The 25547-nt window shown below is 46.5% G+C and overlaps 1 protein-coding gene across 3 annotated transcripts in view; it reads left to right on the top strand.

Moving 5' to 3' along the window:
* The window catches only part of DENND10 (DENN domain containing 10), a 28235-nt gene extending 5114 nt beyond the window's left edge, over positions 1-23121 (top strand). Inside the window, exons 1-8 of one of the 3 annotated variants that reach the window (XM_060171210.1) lie at positions 4676-4755; positions 8357-8433; positions 9927-10075; positions 12052-12163; positions 14713-14813; positions 15017-15124; positions 20623-20717; positions 21984-23121. In XM_060171210.1, the coding sequence (XP_060027193.1) occupies positions 9958-10075; positions 12052-12163; positions 14713-14813; positions 15017-15124; positions 20623-20717; positions 21984-22160 (711 nt within the window). In that variant the 5' untranslated portion in view covers positions 4676-4755; positions 8357-8433; positions 9927-9957 and the 3' untranslated portion in view covers positions 22161-23121. Of the gene's footprint in view, positions 1-4675; positions 4756-8356; positions 8434-9926; positions 10076-12051; positions 12164-14712; positions 14814-15016; positions 15125-20622; positions 20718-21983 lie in introns of those variants that run through there. The other 2 variants (XM_007534692.3, XM_060171209.1) reach the window with 2 other exon arrangements.
* Positions 23122-25547: the final 2426 nt, after the last annotated feature.

Genomic DNA, 25547 nt, shown 5'->3' with positions numbered 1-25547 from the left:
TGGAGGGCCGGGCAGTAGCGCAGCGCGTTAAAAACACACATGGTGCAAAGCACGAGGACCGGCATAAGGTTGGACTTTGCTGGTGTAGAAGTGTAGTAGGTCTTGTTTTTTTGCCACAGGACTTTGTTAGAGCTTTGTACCTGCACTACTTCACCATTCCTAATAGACTCCCATCCCCACTTTTTTTTTTTTTTAAGAGAGTAAGAGATAGGAAGGAAGGAAAAATGTCAGAGTACCACTGTGCCTCTCATGAGGCTTCCCTCTTGCATGGGCCTCCTGTGTGGTGGTGAGGGACTCTAACCCAGGGCCTCATGCATGGTAGAATATGTGCTTGACCAGGTGAACTGTCTTCTGACCAAAGTCCTGATTGCAGGTGAGAAGTGACAAGCAGGGAGCTCGCCTGGTAGAGCACATTCCCTGCACGAGGCCCTGTCTTCAAGCTCCAGCACCTATTGGAAGCACCACAAATAAGAGGAGCAAGGTTGCTATGGTGTCTCCCTCTTCTGTCTGTGTCTCTCTCTTTCCTCTCTTGGCTCTGTAATCGCTTCCCCGCTGAACATGGGCGTTGAGAAGTCGATCCATATTCCCAGCCTGTCTCTCTCTTTCCCTAGTGGGGCGGGGCTCTGGGTAACAGGATAAGCTTCACAATGGTAGAATGGTGCTGTGATATCTCCCCTTCTCTCTGTGACTATCTCCTCTGTCTCATTCTAAATATAGAGAATGAAATAATCTGACTGGGGAGACTGCTGAGCAGTAGTAACTTATATGCCCAAGACCCCTGGGTTCATCCCAGGATGCTTCTAGGAAAAAAAATGTGAAGAAGTACTTTTCTTTTTTGCTTCCAGGGTTATCACTGGGGCTCGGTGCCTGCACTGCAAATCCGCTTCTCCAGGAGGCTATTTTTTTCCCTTTTTGTTGCCCTTGCTGTTATTATTGTTCTTATTGCTGTCGTTGTTGGATAGGACAGAGAGAAATCGAGAGAGGAGGGGAAGACAGAGGGGGGAAGAGAGAGACAGACACCTACAGTCCTGCTTCGTTGTTTGTGAAGTGACTCCCCCTGCAGGTGGGGAGCCGGGGTCTCGAACCAGGTCTTTCTTTTTTTTTCTTTCTTTCTTGTTTTTAAATTTCTTTATTGGGGAGATAATGTTTCACATTCAACAGTAAATACAATAGTTTGTACATGTATAACATTCCCCAGTTTCCCATATAACAATACAACCCCCACTAGGTCCTCTGTCATCCTTCTTAGACCTGTAATCTCATCACCCACCCACCCCAGAGTCTTTTACTTTGGTGAGATATGCCAATTTCGAACCAGGTCCTTAAGCCTGTCCTTGTGTTTCACGCCATGTGCGCTTAACCCGCTGCACTACTGCCTGACCCCCAGAAGTATTTTTCTTTACTTTTTTTTTTTTGCTAAATATTTATTTATTTATTCCCTTTTGTTGCCCTTGTCGTTTTATTGCTGTAGTTATTATTGTTATTGTTATTGATGTCGTTGTAGTTGGATAGGACAGAGAGAAGGGGAGAGAGGAGGGGAAGACAGAGGGGGAGAGAAAGACAGACACCTGCAGACCTGCTTCACTGCTTGTGAAGTGACTCCCCTGCAGGTGGGGAGCCGGGGGCTCGAACCGGGATTATTAACGCTGGTCCTTGTGCTTCACGCCACTTGCGCTTTACCCACTGTGCTACCACCCGACTCCCCAGAAATATTTTTCTATAATTAAAACTTTTTCATTTATTTATTTATTTATTCCCTTTTGTTGCCCCCTTTTTTTTTGGCGTTTCTTTTTTATTTAAATATGGAGATATTAACAAGACCATAGGATAAGAGGGGTACAACTCCACACAGTTCCCACCACCAGATCTCTGTATCCCATCCCCTCCACTGATAGCTTTCCTATTCTTTATCCCTCTGGGAGTATGGACCCAAGGTCATTGTGGGATGCAGAAGGTAGAAGGTCTGGCTTCTGTAATTGCTTCCCCGCTGAACATGGGCATTGACAGGTCTATCAATACTCCCAGCCTGTTTCTCTCTGTTTCCCTAGTAGGGTGGGGCTCTGGGGAAGCGGAGCTCTAGGACACATTGGTGGGGTTGTCTGTCCAGGGAAGTCTGGTCAGCATCATGCTGGCATCTGGAACCTAGTGGCTGAAGAGAGTTAACCTACAAAGCCAAACAAACTGTTGAACAATCATGGACCTAAAGGCTGGAATAATGCAGATGAAGTGTTGGGGGGTTCTCACTGCAGACTACTGTGTACTTTTGCTTTCAGGTATATATTTTGCCCTAGTTCATGGTTAATGTGTCCTCTTAACCGGGTGCATCACCACCCAGCCCTCTGGTAAAAATAAAATATTTGAGGGGCCAGAGGAACATCCATCAGGTGGGATGACCTGCCTTGCCTTGCCCAGGTTTGAGTCCCAGCACCACATGTGAGCAGTGCAGGACTGGACCAAGCTCTGGTTGTTTTGTGCTATAGCTCTATCTCTTCTCCATCTGAATGGACCTTGAGAGCTTGTTTGGAGGTTCTAGCAGGGGAGCACAGCTACTCAGACACCTTTGGCTAAAGACTCAGTCTGTTCCTCTTCGACCAACCACTCATCTTCCATAGGGACACACGTGGAGTGGTGAGAGAGAGAGAGAAGATACCTGCCGAGCCAGCCAGATCAGCTGAAGCCACCCTGGCAAACAGTGGGGTGACAGATATCTTGGTCATGTGGCCCTTACATCCGCTATCTGATTGAAAAAGCAGCCTGGGAGCAGTTAACTCCTGCTCACACAGAACCCTCGCTCAACAACAAACAGAAAAACGTGAAAAGATAGTTACCTGTGGCATAGTTAAGAAAAAAAATTTTTTTCCATTTGTTTGTGGATGATGAGACTATATTAAGACTAGGAATAATAGGGGCTGGGTGTTGGCGGCCCAGTAGCAGGAGAGACAGTTACAGCACTGCTCCACCATTTGTGAAGCTTCCCCCCCAGCTCCACAGGTGTGGCCCGGGGCTTGAAGCTGGGTCCTTGGACATGGTGAGGTGTGTGTTCTTTGTTTTTGCCTTCAGAGGTATCACTGGGGCTCGGTGCCAGCACTACGAATCCACTGCTCCTGGAGGCTATTTTTTCCGTTTTGTTCCCTTTGTTGTGGTTGTTATAGCTGTTGTTGTTGGATAGGACAAGAGAGAAACTGAGAGAGGAAGGGAAGACAGAGAGGAGGAGAGAAAGATATGTCGATCCCTGTGCTTTGCGCCATGTGCACTTAACCCGTTGCGCTACCTCCTGGCCCCCAGAAATTTCTATTTCTAGTGACAGGTATATAAATAAAGAAAGAGGGGTGGTTGTGGCTTGCCTGATAGAACTCACTCATTACCAGCCACAGAGACCTGTGTCCAAGCTCCCACTTCCCACCTGCAAGGGGGCAGCTTCATAAGCAGTAGGGCAGTCCTGAAGGAGTCTCACTTCTCTTTGTCTCTCTGCCTCTCTCTTTTTCTCCTTCTCTATCACCCTCTGTCAAAAGAAAAATACGGGTGCTGGGAGCAGTGGAGTTTTGTACAGGCACTGAGTCCCAGTAAAAACCCTGTTGGCTAAATAAATAAAGCTTATTATAGAAATCCTCTTTGGAGGGGGCCAGGCAGTGGCGCAGTAGGTTAAGCACACGTGGTGCAAAGTGCAAGGACCGGTGTAGGGATCCGGGTTTGAGCCCCCGGCTCCCCACCTGCAGGGGGGTCGTTTCACGGGCAGTGAAGCAGGTCTGCAGGTGTCTATCTTTCTCTCCCCCTGTCTATCTTCCCCTCCTCTCTCCATTTCTCTCTGTCTTATCCAACGACACAACAACAACAACAACAATAATAATAACCACAACAACGATAGACAACAAGGGCAACAAAAAGAGAAGAAAGAAAGGAAGGAAGGAAGGAAGGAAGGAAGGGAGGAAGGAAGGAAGGAAGGAATCCTTTTTGGATTATGTGGCACTCTGCGGAGAATGGGAGAATTTTCATGGTATAAATTTTTTTTTAATTATTTATTTATTCCCTTTTGTTGCCTTTGTTGTTTTATTGTTGTAGTTATGATTGTTGTTGTTATTGATGTCGTCGTTGCTGGATAGGACAGAGAGTAGTGGAGAGAGTAGAGGTGATAGAGAGGGGGCGAGAAAGACACTTGCAGACCGGCTTCACCGTTTGTGAAGCGACTCCCCTGCAGGTGGGGAGCCAGGGGCTCAAACCGGAATCCTTATGCTGGTCTTTACGTTTTGCACCACATGCACTTAACCCTCTGCGCTACCGCCTGACTTCCTATGGTATAACTTTTACTGGAATATATTTTTTTTCTCATCTATTTCATTAAAAAAAGAAAGTGGCTAAATAGGAAGGTTTGGTATAGTAGTTCTAGTTCTGCTTCATCAGGTTACAGACTTTTACAAACTCACAGTGTTGCTATTTGAAATATGTGTGAAGACAATTCTAATTCTTAAAAACAATTATATTTTCAATGGGAACTCAGATACATTTATCTATATAAATTATATAAATAAGGAAGTGAGGGCTTTGATACATTTTATTATTTCCATTGATGCTGGTCTGTCTTGCTTACGAGGTTTGTCAGAATGCAGTAGTAAAGTTAATTCTAATAAGACTTCCTTTTTAAAGTATCTTTTTTCCCCTTTTATTCTATTTTTGACAGGTGACTCATTTTTCTATTGTTGTGACCGCCAAAGATTTTAACCCAGAGAAATACGCCGCCTTCTCTAGGATGTTGTGTAGGTCTGTATGAACATTGTGTCGACGGCTTTTGTACACAGTGAAGCTCTCACCCGCCAGTCCCAGAGCAGGTTGCTCCACGCAGGAAGCAGATTTCCGCTCCCGGGCTTTCTGAGTCCATCTGCAGGGGCTCCCGGGGCCATTTTAAAAAGAGGAACTGTCTTCTGCTTCACAGACACAGCACCTTCTAGTTGGGAAAATGGGAGGAGAAAAAGCATTTGTGTTTCTAGGGTCCTGTGAATCACATTCTTTTTATTTTTTCAATTTTTTATTATCTTTATTTATTTGATAGAGAGAGCCAGAAATCAAGAGGGAAGGGCTGATAGAAAGGGAGAGAGACAGCCCTACTTCACTGCTCGCAAAGCTTTCCCCCAGCAGATGGGAACCGGGGGCTCAAACCTGGGTCCTGTGCATTGTGACAGGTGTGCTCAACCAGGTGTACCATCACCTGGCCCCTCACTTTTTTTTTCTTTTTCCCTCCCTCCCTCCTTCTTTTCTCCCTCCCTTCCTTCCTTCCTTTTTTCCTCCTTCCTTTCTTTTTCTTGACACCAGGTTATTACTGGGGCTCGGTGTTGGCATCATGAATCAATCCACTGTTCCCAGCAGCCACTTCTCTCCCGCCTTTATTTCTTATTAGATAGGACAGAGAGAGGAGGGGAAAGTGGAGAGGGAGACAGACACCTGCAGTACTTGCTTCAACACTCATGAAGCATCTCCCCGCAGGGTCGATGCAGGGGCTCAAACCTGGGCCCTTGTGCATGGTAATATGTGTGCTTTTAACCCAATGGACCACTGCATAACCCCCTTTGAATCACTTTTGACCTGTGACTTTTCTCATTCCAAGGCAAAAACCTTGATGAATGACGAGTAAAGTGCTTCCTGGGGGCTCAGGCAGTAGCGCAATGGGTGAAGCACAAGGACCGGTGTAAGGATCCCAGTTGGAGCCCCCAGCCCCCCACCTGCAGGGGAGTCACTTCACAGGCGGTAAAGCAGGTCTGCAGGTGTCTGTCTTTCTCTCCCCCTGTCTGTCTTCCCCTCCGCTCTCCATTTCTCTCTGTCCTATCCAACAACGTCATCAATAACAACAACAATGATAATAACCACAACAACATTAAACAAGGGCAACAAAAGGGAAAAAAAATAGCCTCCAGGAGCAGTGGATTTGTGCTGCAGGCACCGAGCCCCAGCAATAACCCTGGAGGCAAAATAAAATAAAATAAAATGCTCCCTGAAGTGAAGGCTGATCCACAGGAGTAAGGGTCTGCATTTCAGACTTAATCTGGGTAAAATGAATGGACATTTTATTTGCTAGGGCAGAGAAAAATCACGAAGGAAGAGGGATAAAGGAGAGAGAAGGAGTCAGGTGGTAGCGCAGCAGGTTAAGCGCAGGTGGCGCAAAGCACAAGGACCGGCATAAGGATCCCGGTTTGAGCCCCCGGCTCCCCACCTGCAGGGGAGTCGCTTCACAAGTGGTGAAGCAGGTCTGCAGTTGTGTGTTTTTCTCTTTCCCTCCCTGTCTCCCCCTCCTCTCTCCATTTCTCTCTGTCCTATTCAACAACGACAACAACAATAAAAAAAACAAGGGCAACAAAAGGGAATAAATAAATATTTTAAAAAAGGAGAGAGACACAGGCAGAAGTTGAAAAACAAGATCAGAAAAGAAAACGCAAGTAGAACCTGAAATGGAATTGGCGTATTGCACCCAAGTAAAAGACTCTGGGGTGGGTGGGTGGGGAGAATACAGGCCCATGAAGGATGATAAATGACATAGTGGGGGTTGTATTGTTAAATGGGAAACTGGGGAATGTTATGCATGTACAAACTATTGTACTTACTGTTGAATGTAAAACATTAATTCCCCAATAAAGAAATAAATTAAAAAAAATAAATAAAAGGAGAGAGACAGGGGCCGGCCGAATGGTGGCACACCTGGTTGAGCGCAGATGCTACAATGCACAGGAACCCAGGTTCGAGCCCCTGGTCCCCCCACCTGAAGGGGGAAAGTTTGTGAGGGGTGAAGCAGGGCTGCAGGTCTCTTTCCTTCTCTCCCTCCTTCTTCTTGATTTCTGACAGTCTGAATCCAATAAATAAATAATTCAAAAAGAGAGAGAGAGAAAAAAAGGAAAGAGAGACAGAGATACACCTTTAGTCCTGCTTCACTGGAGAAGCTTCCCCCTGGCAGGTGGGGACCAGGGACTTGAGCTGGGATCCTTGGGCTTGGTGACACAAGCACTTATCCAGGTGCACCACCACTTGCCTCTTGTTGTTATTTTTATTATTATTATTATTATTTTGCTAGAGCAGTGTTCAGCTCTGGTTTATGGTAGTGTCAAGGATTGAACCTGGGACTTCAGGTGCCACAGGAATAAGAGCCTATCGTAAGCTGCTCTACTACCTCCCCCAGACCTCTGTTTTGATATATTTATGTGCACACACATACACACACAGATGCCATACCATACCAGTATCTGCTCATTACCTAAAGGTTTCAGTTACATTGTATTTTGGCAGAATGAAGGCTTGCTGTGTTTCAGCCTGCAGCAGTTAGAAAGGTTGACCATCCTTAGATCAGCTCTGGGCGTGCGACTCACTGTGGAAGACACTGTGTCGCCTCCCATGCAGTGGTGTCCCGAGCATTTAGCCTCTGCCCAGGAGCAGTCAGACCAGACTGAGTGAACAGCTGTTAACAGAGCCCAAACCAAGTCTGCCAGGCTTCCCACAGCAGACACTGGAAAGTTTTATTCATTTATTTGATAGGGTAAAGAGAAATGGGGAAGAGAAGAGATAAACAGGAAGAGAGAGACTCCTATAGCCCTGTTTCACCACTTGTGAGTGATGCTTTCCACCCCCCACAGGTGAGGACTGGGGGCTTGAACGTAGGTCCTTGTGCATGGTAAAATGTGCGCTCAACCATGTATGCCAACACCTGGCCCCAATATATACATTTTGTGATCATCTCACTCTTTTTGTTGTAGTGGGTGTCGGTGGTGGTGGTGGTGGTGGTGGTGGTGGTGGTGTGAGCACATAGTTGAAGTACAAAATGGGGGTCCAGGTGATGGTGCACCTGACTGAGTGCACATTACCATCCACAAGGTCCCAGGAGCAAGGCCCTCAGCCCCCTGCAGGGGGAAGCTTCGCGAGTGGTGAAACAATGCTGTAGGTGTCTCTCTCTCTCTCCGTTCTCTTCCCATCTCAATTTCTTTCTTTCTTTTCTTTTTTTTTTCTTTTTTTTTTTTGCCTCCAGGGTTATCACTGGGGCTCGGTGCCTGTACCACAAATCCACTGCTCCCAGAGGCCACCTTCACCCGTTTTGTTGCCCTTGTTGTTGCGCTTGTTGTAGTTGTTACTGTTCTCATAGCTGTTGTTGTTGGATAGGACAGAGAAAAATGGAGAGAGGAAGGGAAGACAGAGAGGAGGAGAGAAAGACAGACACCTGCAGACCTGCTTCACCACTTGCGAAGCAACCCCCCTGCAGGTGGGGAGCTGGGGGCTTGAACCAGGATCCTTACTCCAGCCCTTGCGCTTTGCGCCATGTGTGCTTAACCCACTGTGCTACTGCCCAGCCCCCTCTTTCTCTTTATTTACTTATTTTTTTGCCTCTAAGGTTCTCACTGGGGCTCGGTGCCTCCACTATGAATCCACTGCTCCTGGAGGCCATTTCTCACAGAGAAACTGAGAAAGGTGGGGGAACAGAGGGGGGAGAGAAAGACACCTGCAGACCTGCTTCACCGCTTGTGAAGTGTCTCCCTGCAGGTGGGGAGCCAGGGGCTCAAACCGGGATCCTTGCTCGGGGTCCTTGTGCTTTGTACTATGTGCACTTAACCTGGTGCACTACTGCCCGGCACCCAATTTCTCTCTTTCTCTATCCAAAAAATAAATTAGAAAAATGGTTCAAATAAGGCGGATGAGTAAGAATTAGGTCACCTTCCTCTCCTTTTGCTCAGCCTCTCAGTCTGTCTCCCGACACTCCACACAAGGCAACTTCTAGGCCCTATTAGTGTCCTACCAAAGCTGCTTTGTAAGTGTGTGTGAGTTCATGGGGTTAACTTGTGTTATATATCAAACCCAGCACCTAAATATATGCACTGAAACAGTTACACCATGATTGAAGCACTCACAGGAGCAGTGCAAGGACCCACACAAGGATGTGGGTTCGAGCGACCTGCAGAAAAGTTTCACAAACGGCAGAGCAGGTCTGCAGGTGTCTCTCGTTCTCTCTCCCTCTCTGTCTCCTCCACCCCTCTCAATTTCTCTGTCCTATCCAATTAAAATAGACGATAAAGCAGTGGATTTTTAGTGTCCCAGCGATAACCCTAGAAGCAAAGAAAGAAAAAGAAAAACCTTGATTGACAACATTTGTTGAGCTATTAAAACACTTACTTTTTTTTACTTAATGTACAATAAATATAATGTTCAAGTGATCGTAATGATTTTATTTTCTTCCCAGTTTTCTGTCCCTTCAGCTGCTGAAAGGCTTAAATAGACCCATTTGTGCATCTTAAGCACAATTTAGATCTAGTTACTCACAGGAAGAGCTTTCAGGAGAAGGGACTGATTATATACATGAACTATAAATACAGCCACTTGTCCGTCAGCATTTTCTGCAAGTTTTAACTTGATGACGAATAGATCTGGTGTGCCTTTCATCCTAGGAACTAATGGAGTTTGATTTCTTAATTACCTAAATTTAGCATCCTCTGGGAACTCGGATAATAAACATAGGTTCTCCAGCTAATTACTGCTTTCTCTGTGCGCAGTGCACCAACTCCTTCTTATTAGAGGAAGTCCTAGCAGTAAAACAGAGTTGTTGTGACTTAACATACCAGCTGTGAGTGCAGACATGAAAAGAACTGAGGGCACACTATTCTCGAGAATAATGGGGCCCCAGCACGTCCATAGATGATTCTCTTGCTCGAGTGAGCTACAGCCGCTTCCCCAGAATAAGGAGCGAGCTGACTTCAAAGAATCCTTGAAGGTATCTCGGATTTTTTGCTTTCTAAAAACACAGTTTCAAGTTGAACAGTAGAAGCTATCATGCTGCGAAAAGATTCATGCACTCAGAAGCCTATTAGCATGTTGGCTTAGAGTCTGGGAAACACACAGGCTGAGCTGGACTGCCTTTTCCCATGTGGTCTATCCAGAACTAAAAGCACAAGTGCTTCTCATCCTTGCAGAGTGTACCTGAAGCATGGCAGCCCTGTGAAGATGATGGAGAGTTACATTGCAGTTCTCACAAAGGGGATATGCCAGAGTGAGGAGAACGGCTCTTTCCTCAATAAGGACTTTGATGCCCAAAAAGCATACCTTGCAGGCTCCATCAAAGGTAAAAATAAATTATATATATATATATATATATATATATATATATATATATATATACAAAAAAAAAAAGAAATAAAGGTTATGCAAAAGACTCATACCTGAGGCTCTGAGGTCCCAGGTTCAATTCTCCACATCACCATAAGCCTGCTCTGATCTCCCTCTGTTTAACTCTTTTTTTTTTTTTTCCTCCAGGGTTATTGCTGGGGCTCAGTGCCTGCACCATGAATCCACTGCTCTTGGAGGCCTTTTTTTTTTTTTTTTTTAAGATTTTATTTATTTATTCATGAGAAAGATAGGAAGAGAGAGAGAGAAAACTAGACATCACTGTGGTAAATGTGCTGCCAGGGATTGAACTCAGGACCTCATGCTTGAGAATCCAGTGCTTTATTATGCCACCTCCCAGACCACAGGAGGCCATTTTTCCCCCTTTTGTTGCCCTTGTGGTTATTGTTGTTGTTATTGATGTCATTGTTGGATAGGACAGAGAGAAATGGAGTGAGGGGGAGAGAAAGATAGACACCTGCAGACCTGCTTCACCGCCTGTGAAGCGACTCCCCGGCAGGTGGGGAGCCGGGGGCTTGAACCGGGAGTCTTACCTGGGTCCTTGCGCTTGGCGCCACGTGCGCTTAAGACGCTGTGCTACTGTCCAGTCCCCCTCCCCCCCCCCCCCCCGTTTAACTCTTTCATAAAAAAATAAAAGGGGGAGTCGGCATCTGCATCGTGAATATGTGCTCTCCCTCCCCCCCCCCCCCCCCCGCTTACCCCCAAATAAAATGGTGTTTTTGCACCAGCATGTATCCCGCTTAGTTAATATAATTTTACATTCATAAGACAGGAATTTCTGATAAAAGCTGTATTTCAAATAAGGATTCCTGTTCGAGCCCTTCCCCCCCCCTCCCCACCTGTAGGGGAGTCGCTTCACAGGCGGTGAAGCAGGTCTGCAGTTGTCTATCTTTCTCTCCCCCTCTCTGTCTTCCCCTCCTCTCTCCGTTTCTCTCTGTCCCATCCAACAACGACGACATCAATAACAACAACAATAATAACTACAACAACAATAAAAAGAGCAACAAAAGGGAAATATATAAATATTTAAAATAATAATAATAAAAAAGCTGTATTTCGCCTACTAGGAGGTTGGATAAGGCATTAGAATTACCAGCCTCGGGAGTCGGGCTGTAGCGCAGCGGGTTAAGCGCAGGTGGCGCTAAGCACAAGGACCCGCATAAGGATCCTGGTTCAAGTCCTGGCTCCCCACCTGCAGGGGTGTCGCTTCACAAGCGGTGAAACAGGTCTTGCAGGTGTCTATCTTTCTCTCCCTCTCTCTGTCTTCCCCCTCCCCTCTCCATTTCTCTCTGTCCTATCCAACAACAATGACAACAATAATAACTACAACAAGGGCAACAAAAGGGAATAAATAAATAAAATAAATATAAAAATAAATATTTAAAAAAAAAAGAATTACCAGCCTCAGGTCCTGGCTTCGACCCCCAGCGCCACAGGTGCCCAAGTGATGTTCTCTTTCTATCATTAATAAATAATAAATAGATAAATAAAAATAAAATCTTAAGATAGTTGGGAAGTCCCTACCTACAGGCTTCATAATGTTGAAGCAGAACTGCTTCATAGTGAACTGCTTCATAGCTTCATAGTGTTGAAGCAGAACTGCAAGTGCCTCTCCCTCCCTATCTCCTCCTCCTCTCTCAAGTCCTCTCTGTCCTAGCAATTAGAATAGGAAAAAGAAAGGGGGGGAAGGGAGGGAGGGAGGGAGGTGGGAGAGGAGTGAGTTGGGTAGGAGAAGACAGCATAGTGGTTATGCAAAGAGACTCCCACCCGAGCCTCCCAAGTGCCAGGTTCAGTCCCCACACCGCCGTAAGCCAGAACTGAGCAGAGCTGTGGTGGGAAAAAGTATGGTCATCAAAGCCGGGCTCCCTTAGGTTCAGTGCAGTCTCATGCTTGTTTCTCCCTTTTTATTTTAAGACATCGTAGCTCAGTTTGGCATGGAAACTGTGATCTTACACATGGCGCTGATGCTAAAGAAAAGAGTTGTCGTCTATCACCCCAAGATAGAAGCTGTCCAGGAGTTCACAAGGTAAGGTCTCCTCCACCCACCTGGAAGTGTGAACTTTGTTGGAGCCAGCCGGGCTGCGACTCTCCCCCTCACTATTTGCTCTCTCCTCTATTGCACATACAGTATAAATAGATTGTGTGAGGCTGCGGAGAAACTACTCGGTTTAAGGAATTCAAGGCCACTGACTTTGAACAGAGTACTTTTTTTTTATCTATTTATTTCCTTTTGTTGCCCTATGTTGTTTTGTTGTAGTGATTATTATTGTTGTTATTGATGTCGCCATTGTTGGCTAGGACAGAGAGAAATGGAGAGAGGAGGGAAAGACAGAGAGGGGGAGAGAAAGACAGATACCTGCAGACCTGCTTCACCGCCTGTGAAGTGACTCCCCTGCAGGTGGCTAACCGGGGGCTGGAACCGGGATCCTTATGTCGGTCCTTGCGCTTTGCGCCACCTGCGCTTAACCCGTTGCACTACCGCCCAAACAGAGTCCCCTGCACAGAGTCTTTTTAAAGTTTGGAAATATGAACAGGTCAAAGCAGGAAGTCTGCAGCATCTTGCCAGAGAGTAGATATTTTAGCCTGTCACCCTCTGGTCTGCCACAGCTCCTCCGCTCTCACGGGCGCTGTGGACACAGCCACAGAGGGGCACGTGTGAGCTACCGTCCCCGCAAGACGCCATGTGCCCCTTGTTTTAGGGAAGTTGTTCCTTCTGTGCAATCTGACCAGATGTTCTTATTTTTATAGTAAACGGAGGCTTTTTCTTTTTTAGCTTTTTTCTTTGCCAACTCTAACTTGTTCTTTCATTCTCAATTTGGCACGATTTATTTACATGTTAAAAAGGTTTCATTTACTTAACCTTTATGAGAATAAGAGTGAGAATGGAGCACTGCTAAGCTTGGTTTTATATATAGCACTGCATAGAGTTGAGTCCAGGCCTCCTGGGGCCTAAGACCCGCAAATGCTGTGCTGTGGCACTGAGACGCCTCTCCCAGCCCATGAATGGGGAGAGAGAAAGAATGTGTGGTTTTACACGAGAGGGAGAGAGAGGGAGTGAGGGAGAAACCAGACCATCACTCTGTTACATGTGGTGCTGGGGACTGAGCGAGGAGCCTCAGGAATGGGGGCACAGCGCTGTCAGCTCAGCTACTGCCGAAGCTGCTGTTACCTGACTCTTCATTTGGTCACCAGATTTTTTTGCACCATTGTTCTCTGTGGTCTTTTTTCCCCCTTCTTATATATGTATCTATATCTCTATATATGTTTGCCTCCAGGGTTATTGCTGGGGCTCGGTGCCTGCACTAGAATCCACTGCTCCTGGAGGCTATTTTTCCCCCTTCTTATATATGTATCTATATCTCTATATATGTTTGCCTCCAGGGTTATTGCTGGGGCTCGGTGCCTGCACTAGAATCCACTGCTCCTGGAGGCTATTTTTCCCCCTTCTTATATATGTATCTATATCTCTATATATGTTTGCCTCCAGGGTTATTGCTGGGGCTCGGTGCCTGCACTAGAATCCACTGCTCCTGGAGGCTATTTTTCCCCTTTTGTTGCCCTTGTTGTTTATCATTGTTGTTGTTGTTGTTGTTATTGTTATTTATGTCATTGTTGTTGGATAGGACAGAGAGAAATCGAGAGAGTAGGGGAAGACAGAGAGTGGGAGAGAAAGCCACCTGCAGGCCTGCTTCACTGCCTGTGAAGCAACTCCCCTGCAGGTGGGGAGCTGGGGGCTCGAACTGGGATCCTTTAGCCTGTGTGCCATCTGTGCTTAACCCGCTGCACTACTGCCCGACTCCCAGGTGTCTGTCTTTCTCTCCCCATCTCTGTCTTCCCCTCCTTTCTTCATTTCTCTCTGTCCTATATGGCAACAACAACATCAATAACAACAATAATAACCACAACAGTGATAAAATCAACAAGGGCAACAAAAAAAGGGAAATTAATTAATGAATTAAATATTAAAAATAAATAAATAAAAATAAACCAGTGAATGAAATGTCTGTATACGAAGGGCGGAGCACGGACGCAGTCCAGCATATGAGCCCAGGGCTTCGCTCACACAAGTCTTGTGCTCTACCCACTGAACCACCTCACTTAACCACTGATGGAATTTCCAGTATAAAATGAGAAGCTCAGTGGTCTGGGAGGTGGCACAGTGGCTAAAGCACTAGACTCTCAAGCATGAGGTCCTGAGTTCAATCCCCGGCAGCACACGTACCAGAGTGATGTCTGGTTCTTTCTCTCCTATCATTTCTCATTAATGAATAAATAAAAATATTTTTTTAAAAAAATGAGAAGCTCAGAAAGACTTCCTGCTTGCAGGGTCCACTCTGAACCCCCGCACCCCAACGCCCTCTCATTAGTTTGCAGAGTGGGCCGTTCAGCAGCAGGGAGGTCTTCTGAAACTTCTTGGAGCCAGTCTGAAGCTCCCCTCCCCCAAAGCACAGTGTAAAGTATTGTTTGACATCAGTCAGAGCTGCAGGTCCTGACGGCTCTCTGGCTCTTAGTGGGCAGAGGGCAGGCTGAGTGTTGGGGGCCTGGCAGCCTTCTGAATTCTGATTGGTCCCTTAGGACCCTGCCCGCCCTGGTGTGGCACCGCCAGGACTGGACCGTACTCCACTCCTACGTGCATCTGGACACTGATGAGCTGGATGCCCTGCAGAAATGCCCAGGTAGGCACAGTGCCTGCGGACGCGGCTGCCCCAGGGCCCTGCCTGGCCTTCCTGCTATGAGCGTGCTGAGAAATGGAATGGGAAGGGGGAAACTTGTGAAACTCCCCCCACCCAGGTGGGCACGGATGCCCTTTTGCTGTGTTTGAGATGTTCCCAGCGTGACTCCGTCGTGCTCCAGCAGTCTTGACCTCTCTCTGCTGCAGGGTATGTCGCCGGATTTGTGGACCCAGAGGTGAGTGACCGATCAGACCTCTATGACGTATTCGTGAATCTGGCAGAGAGCGAGATCACCATCACTCCACTCGCGAAAGGTCAGTTCTCTGTTGGGTTTTGTGCCAAGCAGTTGTGTTTTTTTTTTTTTTTTTTTGCTCAGCTCTGGTTTATGACGGTGCTGGGGATTGAACCTGGGACTTTGGCGCCTCAGGCATGAGAATCTGTTTGCATAACCATCATGCTGTCTACCCTCACCTAGCACTGTATCTATTCTGATTCTCTAAAACCCACTTTTTTTGAGAGGTATAAACTGTTGTCCTGAGGCTGTAGGTTTTCCTAGTGTTTTTGTTTGTTTGTTTGTTTAGTTTTCAATTTTATTTTATTTTTTTTTACCAGAGCACTGCTCAGCTTATGGTGGTGTGGGGAATTGAACCTAAGACTTTGGAGCCTCAGGCATGAGAGTCTTTGCATAATCATTATGCTATCTACCCCTGCCTTTAAATTTTCAAAATTTTTTATTGTCTATTTATTTATTGGATAGAGACAGGCAGAAATTGAGAGGGGAGTGATAGAAAGAGAGACAGACATCTGCAGCACTGCCTCACCACTCACAAAGCTTCCTCCCTGCAGGTGGGGGCCAGTGGCTCAAACCCAGGTCCTTGCCCATTGTCACGTGTGCTCAACTAGATGTGCCACCACCTGGCCCTGAGCACTGTGCTTGTTTGCAGTCCTGTCAGTTACACGTCCCGAGTGCGCAGGGCATGGGAGCACAGTGGATGGCCTAGGAAACTCGTTACTCCACTTAATGTCTAAATGAGATGTAATGAACTTCTTTGGCTGCTATATAGCAAATCCCTTTGGTTTTATTTATTTATTTTTAAAGGATTTGTTTATTTATTCATGAAAGAGATAGGTGGTCCAGGAGGTGGTGCAATGATAAAGCTTTGGACTCTCAAGCTTGAGGTCCTGAGTTCGATCCCCGGCAGCACATGTGCCAGAGTGATGCCTGGTTGGTTCTTTTTCTCTCCTATCTTTCTCATAAATAAATACAATCTTTAAAAAGAAAGAAAAGGAGAGGAATAAATAAATAAATAAATAAATAAATAATAAAAAAAAAAGGGAAAAGAAAAAAAAGAAAAGGAGAGGAAAAAAGAGAAAAGATAGACTCCCTATTTTTATATCTTCTAAAGAATGAACTCGGTGCCAGGCGGTGGTGCACCTGGTTGAGCGCATATGTTATAATGTGCAAGGCTCCAGGTTCGAGCCCCTGGTTCCCACCTGCAAGTGGGAATGCTTTGCAAGTGGTGAAGCAGGGCTGCAGGTGTCTCTCTGTCTCTCTCCTCTCTTATCATTCCCTTCCCTCTCGAATTCTGGCCATCTCTGTCCAATAGATAAAGATAACACAAATGTTTTTTTGTTTTTTTTTGCCTCCAGGGTTATTACTGGGGCTCGGTGCCTGCACCATGAATCCACTACTCCTGGGGGCCACTTTTTTTTTTCCCCCTTTTGTTGCCCTTGTTGTAGCCTTGTTGTGGTCATTATTGTTGTTTGTTGTTGCGGTGGTCTGGTGTCGGGCTGCACCGCGGAGAAGAGAGCGGACGTCCAGAGCAAAGGGGTACACAAATCTTTATAATAGGATGGGGGGGAGGTTTGGTTCAGACCACGTGGAGCCAGCCAGCAATGGCCGACCACGGGGGGGGGGAGAGCAGGGAGCGAGACCTCAGAGAGGGAGAGCCAAGAGCCCAGAGAGAGAGAGGGGAGGGGTGAGGGGGCATTTTATTGGGTGACAACCAGGGGTGACGTGTAGGGCCAGGATTGGTTGAAAGGGGGCACTCTAGGATTTAGCGGGGCATAGAAAATCCTGGGGGCGGAGACTGCATCAGAATAACTCCTCAGCAACAGTTGTTGATGTCACTCGTTGGATAGGACAGAGAGAAATGGAGAGAGGAGGGGAAGACAGAGAGGGGGAGAGAAAGACAGACACCTGCAGACCTGCTTCACTGCCTGTAAAGCGACTCCCTGGCTGGTGGGGAGCCGGAGGTTCGAACCAGGATCCTTACGCCAGTCCTTGAGCTTTGTGCCACATGCGCTTAACCCGCTGTGCGACCGCCCGACCCCCAACACAAACATTTTAAAAAAGAATGAACTCAGGTGTAGGCTGGGCAGTGGCGTACCGTGTTAAGTGCACACATGGTATGAAGCACAAGGATCTGTGCAAGGATCCTGGTTCAAGCCCCCAGTTCCCTACTTACAAAGGAGTTGTTTCACAAGTGGTAAAGCAGGTCTGGAGGTGTCTATCATCCCCTCCCAATTTCTCTGTTCTATCCACAAAAAGAATTCAGAATTCAGGCCTTATTCATACAGGTTACCACAGAGCTCACTCACACCCCCAGACAATTTTTCTCCAACAACTTTTTAAAATTTATTTTATTTATTTGTCTGTTGGATAGAAGCAGTTGTGGTCCGGGAGGTGGCGCAGTGGATAAAGCATTGGACTCTCAAGCATGAGGTTCTGAGTTCAATCCCCGGCAGCACATGTACCAGAGTGATGGCTGGTTCTTTCTCTCCTCCTATCTTTCTCAATAAATAAAATATAAAGAAAAGAAACAGAAATTGAGAGGAAGTGGGAGATAGAGAGGGAGAGAGACAGAGAGACACCTGTAGCACTGCTTCACCACTTGTGATGCTTATCCCTTACAGGTGGGGACCAGGGGCTTGAACCCAGGTCCTTGTGCACTGTAACATGTGCACTCAGCCAGGGACACTACCACCAGCGCCCAATGTTTGATTCTGTGTTTTGAGAGAGAGAAGTGGAGACATCAAAGTGCCATTCCATCATCCATGGAGTTCCCTTGGTGCGGCCATGGCAGCCTCATCTGGTGGTAGGGATTTAGCCCAGGGCCTCGCGCATGGTGAGATGTGTGTCTTCTACCTGTTGAACCATATCCCTAGGCCCAACAAATCATTTAACTTGGTGATTTATTTGTTATAGATTTACTTATTATTTATTTATTTACCAGAGCATAACTCAGCTTTGGCTTTCAGTGCCCAGGGGATTGAACTTCAGGCTTCAGTCTCAGGAATGAAAGCTTTCTGCATAACCAATATGCTAACTTCTCTGCCCCAAAACTTGGTGATTTAAAACACAAATATTTCCTTCCTCACAGAGAGACAGACTGACCGCAGTGCCTCTTATGACCTGGCCTTGGAGCCATACACCATCATTGTGTTGGCTTGAGGAGAGTCATTAAGTGCTGTCCACATTTAAGGACACAAAGGTGTGCTCCCTCTCTTGGAGGAAGAAGCAGCAAGGTGTGTGGATGTCTTCACAGATTAACATTGTTCTGTGAATGATTTTTTTTTTTTTTTTTTGTCTCCAGAGTTATTGCTGGGGCTCGGTGCCTGCACCAGGAATCCACTGCTCCTGCAGGTTATTTTTTCCCCCCCCTCTTGTAGCCCTTGTTGTTTTATCATTGTTGTGGTTATTATTATTGTTGTTGTTATTGATGCCATCTTTGTTGGCTAGGACAGAGAGAAATGGAGAGAGGAGGGGAAGACAGAGAGGGGGAGAGAAAGATAGATACCTGCAGACCTGCTTCACTGTTCGTGAAGCGACACCCCTTCCCCCCCCACAGGTGGGGAGCGGGGGACTCAAACCAGGATCCTTGAGCCAGACCTGGCACTTTGCGCCATGTGCACTTAACCCACTGCGCTACCGCCCGACCCCCCCCCACACACACACACAAACACACGCCGTCATTTCATTCTCCTCAAGTTGGAAGTAGTCAAACATTCACCAGCCAGGGGGGTTTTGTTTGCTAGATTCTCATCTTGTCAGTTTTATTTGGCAACTTCAAATTAGCGGAAGCAGAACCAATTTTCTTTTCATTCTCTTTATACAAACAGCACACGTTCAGAGTGAAAATTTCAAAACACAGATTCCAGTCTTTAAGAAATAGGGCCTTTCCTAAGAGCTTATGAAACTTAGCTTTTGCCAGTCGCCTGTGCTGCGGCAGCCATCTTCCCCCACCCTAAGTGCAGTTTGTCCCTTACTGTCTGCCAAACTTCTCTTACTCTCCTCCTGCAGGAAGTAGCAAACTGTATCATTGATCTCAGACCGTTCCCTTCGCTTTTTTTCTTTTAATTAATGAGAGATTAAGAACCAGAGCATCACTCTGGCATATCCAGTGCTAGGAATCAAACTCAGAACTTCATGCTTGAGGGCCCAATGCTTTATCCACTTCACCACCTCCTAGGCCGCACTTTCACTGCTGGGCTGGGCTAGCTTCACGGGCGGTAGAGAGACGACCAGGGACTCATGGCTGAGCTGGGAAGCAGTATCTCGTTTATTAACCAGATACATCGCCTTTTATGCATCTCTTCACCAAAGTGACAAGGGAAAGGAAATGACTAGGAGAGGGGCGGAGCAAAAAAAGAGCGGAACAGAACATCTAACTAGTGGGGATTAAACCAATACCCTGCAGGCAGGGAGGGACCCAGGTAAAACAGTGATTATGTAAATAGAGCACATCGTAAGTAATACAAGGGAACCTAATGTGATGATCTAAACAGAAGGTCTTATAAGCAGAATTTAGAAGCATACCAACACTTCACTAACTTTTTTTTTTTTTTTTAACACCAAGCACTGCTCAGCTCTGGCTTATAGTGGTGTGGGGGATTGAATTTAGGACTTTAGAGCCTCAGGCTTGAGAATCTGTTTGCATAACCATTATGCTGTCTCCCCCACCCTCACTCATTTCTGAGGGCCTTTTCATGCTGAACTTTCTCCTGACTCCTGCAAAACTGACAGGAAATGCTTCTCTCACAGTCTCCTCACCAGAAAGATAGAGTTGAATTCTTAGTCAGGAAAGCCCTGGTCCGAAAAAGCCAGGCTGTTTCCTTCCTTCCTTCCTTCCTTCCTTCCTTTCTTTCTTTCTTTCTTTCTTTCTCTCTCTCTTTCTTTCTTTTTTCTTTTTCTTCTTTCTTTCTTTCTTTCTTCTTTCTTTCTTTCAATATCTTTATTTAGTTTATTTTACTGACAAAGAGTAGATACAGAGGGAAAGATACCACAAGAGAGAAAGAGACTAGAATACTGCTCAGTCCTGTCTTGTGGTGGTGCTGGGGATTGAACCTGGGACTTCAGAGCCTCAGATTTAAAAGGATTTTGTATAACCATTAAGCTATCTCCCCAGCCCCAGGCTTTTGTTTGCAGAGTCACAGCCATCACTGCTTGTCATTTTTCCTTGGACTTTGTCTAAAAAGAGAAAGGAAGATTCTTTCCTGTCAGTGGGTGTGGAACAGCAGTCTGGGGTGATGATCGCATGCTTTCATTTTGGGGCTGCAGTACAGCAGTGTCGAGCTTGCCTCCCTCCCCTCCCCCAAGCACATTGCCATATTTCTTTCTTTCTTTCTTTTTTTTTTTTTTTTTGCCATTTTTCTGTTTAGTAGTAACTTAGAGATGCAGGGGAGGTGGCCGCTGCTTTGTGAAAGTGCTTGCTGTTTATATTCCAAGCTTTCTCACAGAGTGCATAATTATTTTTCATCGTGTACATGTAAACTTTGAAATATTCACACATTTTCTTCCTGATGTCACCAGAGGCCATGACAATGGGCAAACTGCACAGAGAAATTGGCCAGCTCATTGTCCAGTCTGCAGAAGATCCAGAGAAATCGGACAGCCAAGTGATACAGGTAATGCAGGCTTTAGTCTTCTAGCTTAGAGAGGGAGAGGGAGAGAGAGTGTGTGTATGTGTTTGTGTGTGTGTCTTAGCTCAGACAGAAGATGAGCAGGGCTCTGGAGGTAGAGGAAAAAAAAGCCACTTATTCCTATCACACACGCACAAGGCCTGGAATTTTATTCCCTGGCACTAAACAATATAAATGAATAAAATAAAATAAAAATCGGGGCAGGGGGAGAGATAGCATAATGGTTATGCAAAGAGGTTCTCATGCCTGAAGCTCTGAAGTCCCAGGTTCAGTCCCCTGTACCACCATAAGCCAGAGCTGAGCAGTGTTCTGGTAAAAAATAATAATCTGTTACACTGAATTTGTTGTAGTCATCTCTGGGCTTTAGTGCTCTGGGCTGAATTTTTCAGCTAGCGACAAGAGGGAAAGAAGTCACAGCCCCAAAGCTTCCTTGAATGCAGTGGGAGCCGGGCTCACCCTGGTATTGTTTTTAAAATTTATTTATTATTGGTTAGAGACAGAGAAATTGAGAGGGGAGGGGAAGTTAGAGAGACAGTGAGACACCTGCAGCTCTGCCTAACCACTTGTGAAGCAGGTGGGGACCAGGGTCCTTGCGCCTATAATGTGTGCTTTTTTAACTAGGTGCACCACCGCCTGGCCCCCTTAACCTAGTTTTCTAAGATATTTTAAGCCTGTTTCACATTTTTTAAAAATATATTTTATTTATTTATTTTCCCTTTTGTTGCCCTTGTTTTTCATTGTTGTTGTAGTTATTGTTGTTGTTATTGATGTCGTCATTGTTAGGACAGAGAGAAATGGAGAGAAGAGGGGAAGACAGAGAGGGGGAGAGAGAATGATAGACACCTGCAGACCTGCTTCACTGCCTGTGAAGCGACTCCCCTGCATGTGGGGAGCTGGGGGCTCAAACTGGGATCCTTATGCCGGTCCTTGCGCTTCATGCCTCGTGCACTTAACCCGCTGCGCTACTGTCCAACTCCTTTTTTTTTTTTTTTTTTTTACCAGAGCACTGTTCAGCTCTGGCTTGTGGTGGTGGTAGAGATTGAACCTGGGACTTTGGAGCCTCAGGCATGAATGTCTTTTTGCATAACCATTATGCTATTATCCCCACCCACCCTGGTTCACATTTCTTAATTTATAAATAACATTGGCCTGATAAGCTTTGAATAATAACGGAAAGAATTTTATCCAAATATAGGAGCTAATCATTCTTGCAAGTGCTTACATTTTGTTTATCTTCCTGCTCTTTGAAAGGATATTTCCCTCAAAACCAGAGAAATCTTCACCAACCTGGCACCATTTTCAGAAGCTTCTGGCGATGGAGAGAAGCGAGTCCTCAATTTTGCGGCACTGAAGCAAAGACGCTTCCCCCCGGCGACTGAGAACTTCCTCTGCCAGCTCGCAGTAGCCGAGCAGATGCTGAAAATCTGACGGAGTGTGACAGAAGGCAGCACCAGAGTTCCCCACCGTCACCCACTAACTCTGTAAATGACTGAAAAGAAACACAGAAAATGTTATATTTTTAATGATTTATTTGCAAGTATTGAGATTTGACCTGAAAAGAAAAAAAGTACTGAAGTAAATGTGATGACACTTCCAACTGTCTCCTGCTTGGTTAGCCTCAAGCCCACTCTCAGTGTTGGGTTAGACAAACTCGCTTTAACTTCTCAGTGTCACGTGAGCATATGACCTGATGTCCTGAAGTAAAAGCTCTGTCAAATTCTCCTGCAACTTATATCAAATCCAAAAGCCACCATCACTCTGAAGTCCGGCTTTGTCTCTTGTGTGGCCACAAGCAAATGGGTCCTTTTCAGAAAGCTGCCTGTGATGGTGCCTTACATTCTTCTAGGAAGAAATTTCATTCCTCACAAGGAACTCAACTCTCTGAGCCAAACGACTTAAGTTCCCCCACGGAACCGTCTAGAAGGTCACCTCAAAAGACCCTGCAGTTGCACTTTCTTGTAAAAAAAAAAAAAAGGTTTTTTTTTTTTTTTTTGCCTTGGCCTTGGGACATTTTGCCTATATAACAGGCTTTGCGTAGGTCTCTTACTTATACATCAGGCAACTTGAATGGTCCACATTTATACCCTTGTAAAGGATAAGCCTTTGGCAAGCTTACAGCATTAGCACTCTGATTAACCCTAGATGAGCCCCCATGTGGTAGAATGAAAGAGGCCCCCTTTGAGTGTAAAAAAGTGGAAACCAGCAGCTTTTTGTAATTGCGAAACAGTTGTAAGAACTGAACCCTTACAAGTGCCCCAGCCAGAGAGTGTCTTCAAACAACTGCAGCAGAAGTCCGCGAGCACACCCGATTATGGTCCAGTACGTCTCTGCGATGATTGGAGATCGAAAGAAAGCCTGCTAAATAATAAATAAGCTAGTTCTCAAATTATGTGCCTGTTATTTATTTATTTTTTTCACTTACATTTATATTCATTATGAAAGTTTCTTTTGCTGTCCTTAGAATTCCTCCTACCTCCCAACCCCAGCAGACCACTGCTCAGCTCTGCTTTATGGTGGTGTGGGAGATTGAGCCTGGGACTTTGGAGCCTCAGGCTTGAGAGTCTCTTTACATCATGATTATGCTATCTACCCTCCGCCCATCCCTAGAAATTTTAACCCAGGAAAAGGTATGCAAAAAAATGTCTGTTTTCTGGGGGTCGGGCAGAAGCGCAGCAGGTTAAACGCACATGGTGCGAAGCGCAAGGACCTGCTTTAAGGATCCCAGTTCGAGCCCCCGGCTCCCCACCTGCAGGGGAGTCGCTTCACAAGCAGTGAAGCAGGTCTGCAGGTGTCTGTCTTTCTCTCCTCCTCTCTGTCTTCCCCTCCTCTTTCCATTTCTCTCTGTCCTATACAACAATGACAACATCTATAACAACGATGACATCAGCTATAACAACAATAATAACTACAACAATAAAACAAGGGTAGCAAAAAAGGAATAAATAAATAAATAAATAAATATTAAAATTTTACAAACTTATGATTTGGAAATACAATACAAATATTTTGACAGAAAAGCTTTAGGTAGATGAAGAATTGTGCCCCTTTTCTCTATTCTCATTCCAAACAAGAAAAAAAAAGGTTCAGGTGGGGTACACCTGGCAGAGTCCATATTAGTCACCACGCATCACGACCCAGGTTTAAGCCCCTGGTCCCCACCTGCAGCGGGTAGATGTCCTAAGTGGTGAGGCAGCATTCCAGGTGTCTTCTCTCTCTCCCTCTCACCATCTATCAAATGGGGGAACAAAAGGCTGTTGGGGGTGGTGGAGTTGCCATGCAGGCATTGAGCCATAACCCTGTTGGCAATAAAACCTTCTTCAACTGCAAACACTGCAAAAATGATCAAGAGACCTATGTGAGAGCCCCCGTGACTGAGTACCTAGTTCAAGTCCCAGGTCTGCGGGGGAAAGCTTCACGGGTGCTGCAGCACTGCTGCAGCTTTCTCTCCCCCTATCGCCCCTTTCCCTTTCGTTTTCTGTCTCCATCCAAAATAAATAAAAATATATAATTAGACCTGCGTCAAAGCTAAGGGGTTCACTCCTTTCTGCCACTAGCTTGACCCTTCTCTTCCTGCCCCGGCCTCCAGCGCCTGCAGCTGACTAGCCTCTGAGTATCTTCTTCCAGAAGATGTCCCGGCAGGTCTGTCACCTCCACCTGGAAGTACCGCACAGTTTGTTCTCTGACTCCGTTTAGCCTAGCCAGTGCCTCAGCGAGCTAACCAGTAGATTGCTGCTTTTCATCCAGCCTTCCTTCCTCCCTTCCTTCCTTGTCCAGCACACTGCTCCGTTCTGGCTTATGGTGGTGCTGGGGATTGAACCTGGGACCTCTGACCCTCAGGCATGAAAGTCCATTAAGCTGTCTCCCCAGCCTTGCTTCCTTTCAGAAAAGATTCTGTGAAAGAGAAGCAGAGCGTAACCCCGGTATATGCGCTGCCAGGGGTCAAACTCGGACCTCATGCAGGCAGGCCACAGGCTCTGTTGCTGAGCCAGCCCCCTGACGCTGGTAGACCGCTTTCTCTGATCTGCTCTGTTCAGGCTGCTGTAAACCCCCTTTTACTGAATGTAGAAACCTCTCAAACCCCCCCCCCCCCGTCACCCCATCCTCTGGTGCTGGGAACTCCAAGGACCCCAGGTGTGTTCATGACAGCCCTGGAGCCAGCCCGCCAGCCCACCAGCCCACAGGCCTGGGCAGCCACTCTGTGCTGTCCTGGAGCCCATGATCGCCAGGGCTGGTGGGGCTGATCTGGCTGTACAGGAGTGTGTCCCCTTCCACCTCCACAGCTCCACCTGTGTCCCTTCTCAAGCCACATGCCTGGGCCGGGACAACCTTCCCGGACAGAGATGAGTACATAGCAGCTGCACCACTGCTAAACCTCCACACAGCTCAAGGGTCAGGAACACGGGGTCAGCCAACAGGCCACTGGTGGGTGCTATGGACAAACACAGAGGGGCACTTAGTCCAGGGCAGTAGACCCTGGAAGGCTTCCTGAAGGGAGCGACTGTTGTCCAAGTCAGAACTGGAGTGGGAGCCAGAGGGAGCAGCTGATGTGAATGGAGAGAGGGAGCAGAGCCCGCAGCAAGGAGCTGGATGTCATTGTTCCAGACTGAAGAGCCGGCAGGACATGAGGAAGCTAAAGGCTCTTGCCCGTCATGGTGAGGAATTCCGACTTGCCCATCTTCTTCTTCTTCTAGCGTTTGCCCTTCTTCCGTAGCCAGTCAACAGCATCAGGTTGAGCCTGACGTAAAGTTTCGAGACCTCCTTTGAATCTGGAGAGGTGGCAGTCGTTGACTATGTGGGTCATAGTCTGTCTGGAGC

This window comes from Erinaceus europaeus, chromosome 14 (assembly GCF_950295315.1).
Source record: "Erinaceus europaeus chromosome 14, mEriEur2.1, whole genome shotgun sequence".
Classification (NCBI taxonomy): Eukaryota; Metazoa; Chordata; class Mammalia; order Eulipotyphla; family Erinaceidae; genus Erinaceus; species Erinaceus europaeus.
The sequence above is the reverse complement of the archived record's forward strand: the minus strand, read 5'-3'. Positions and strand labels throughout refer to the sequence as shown.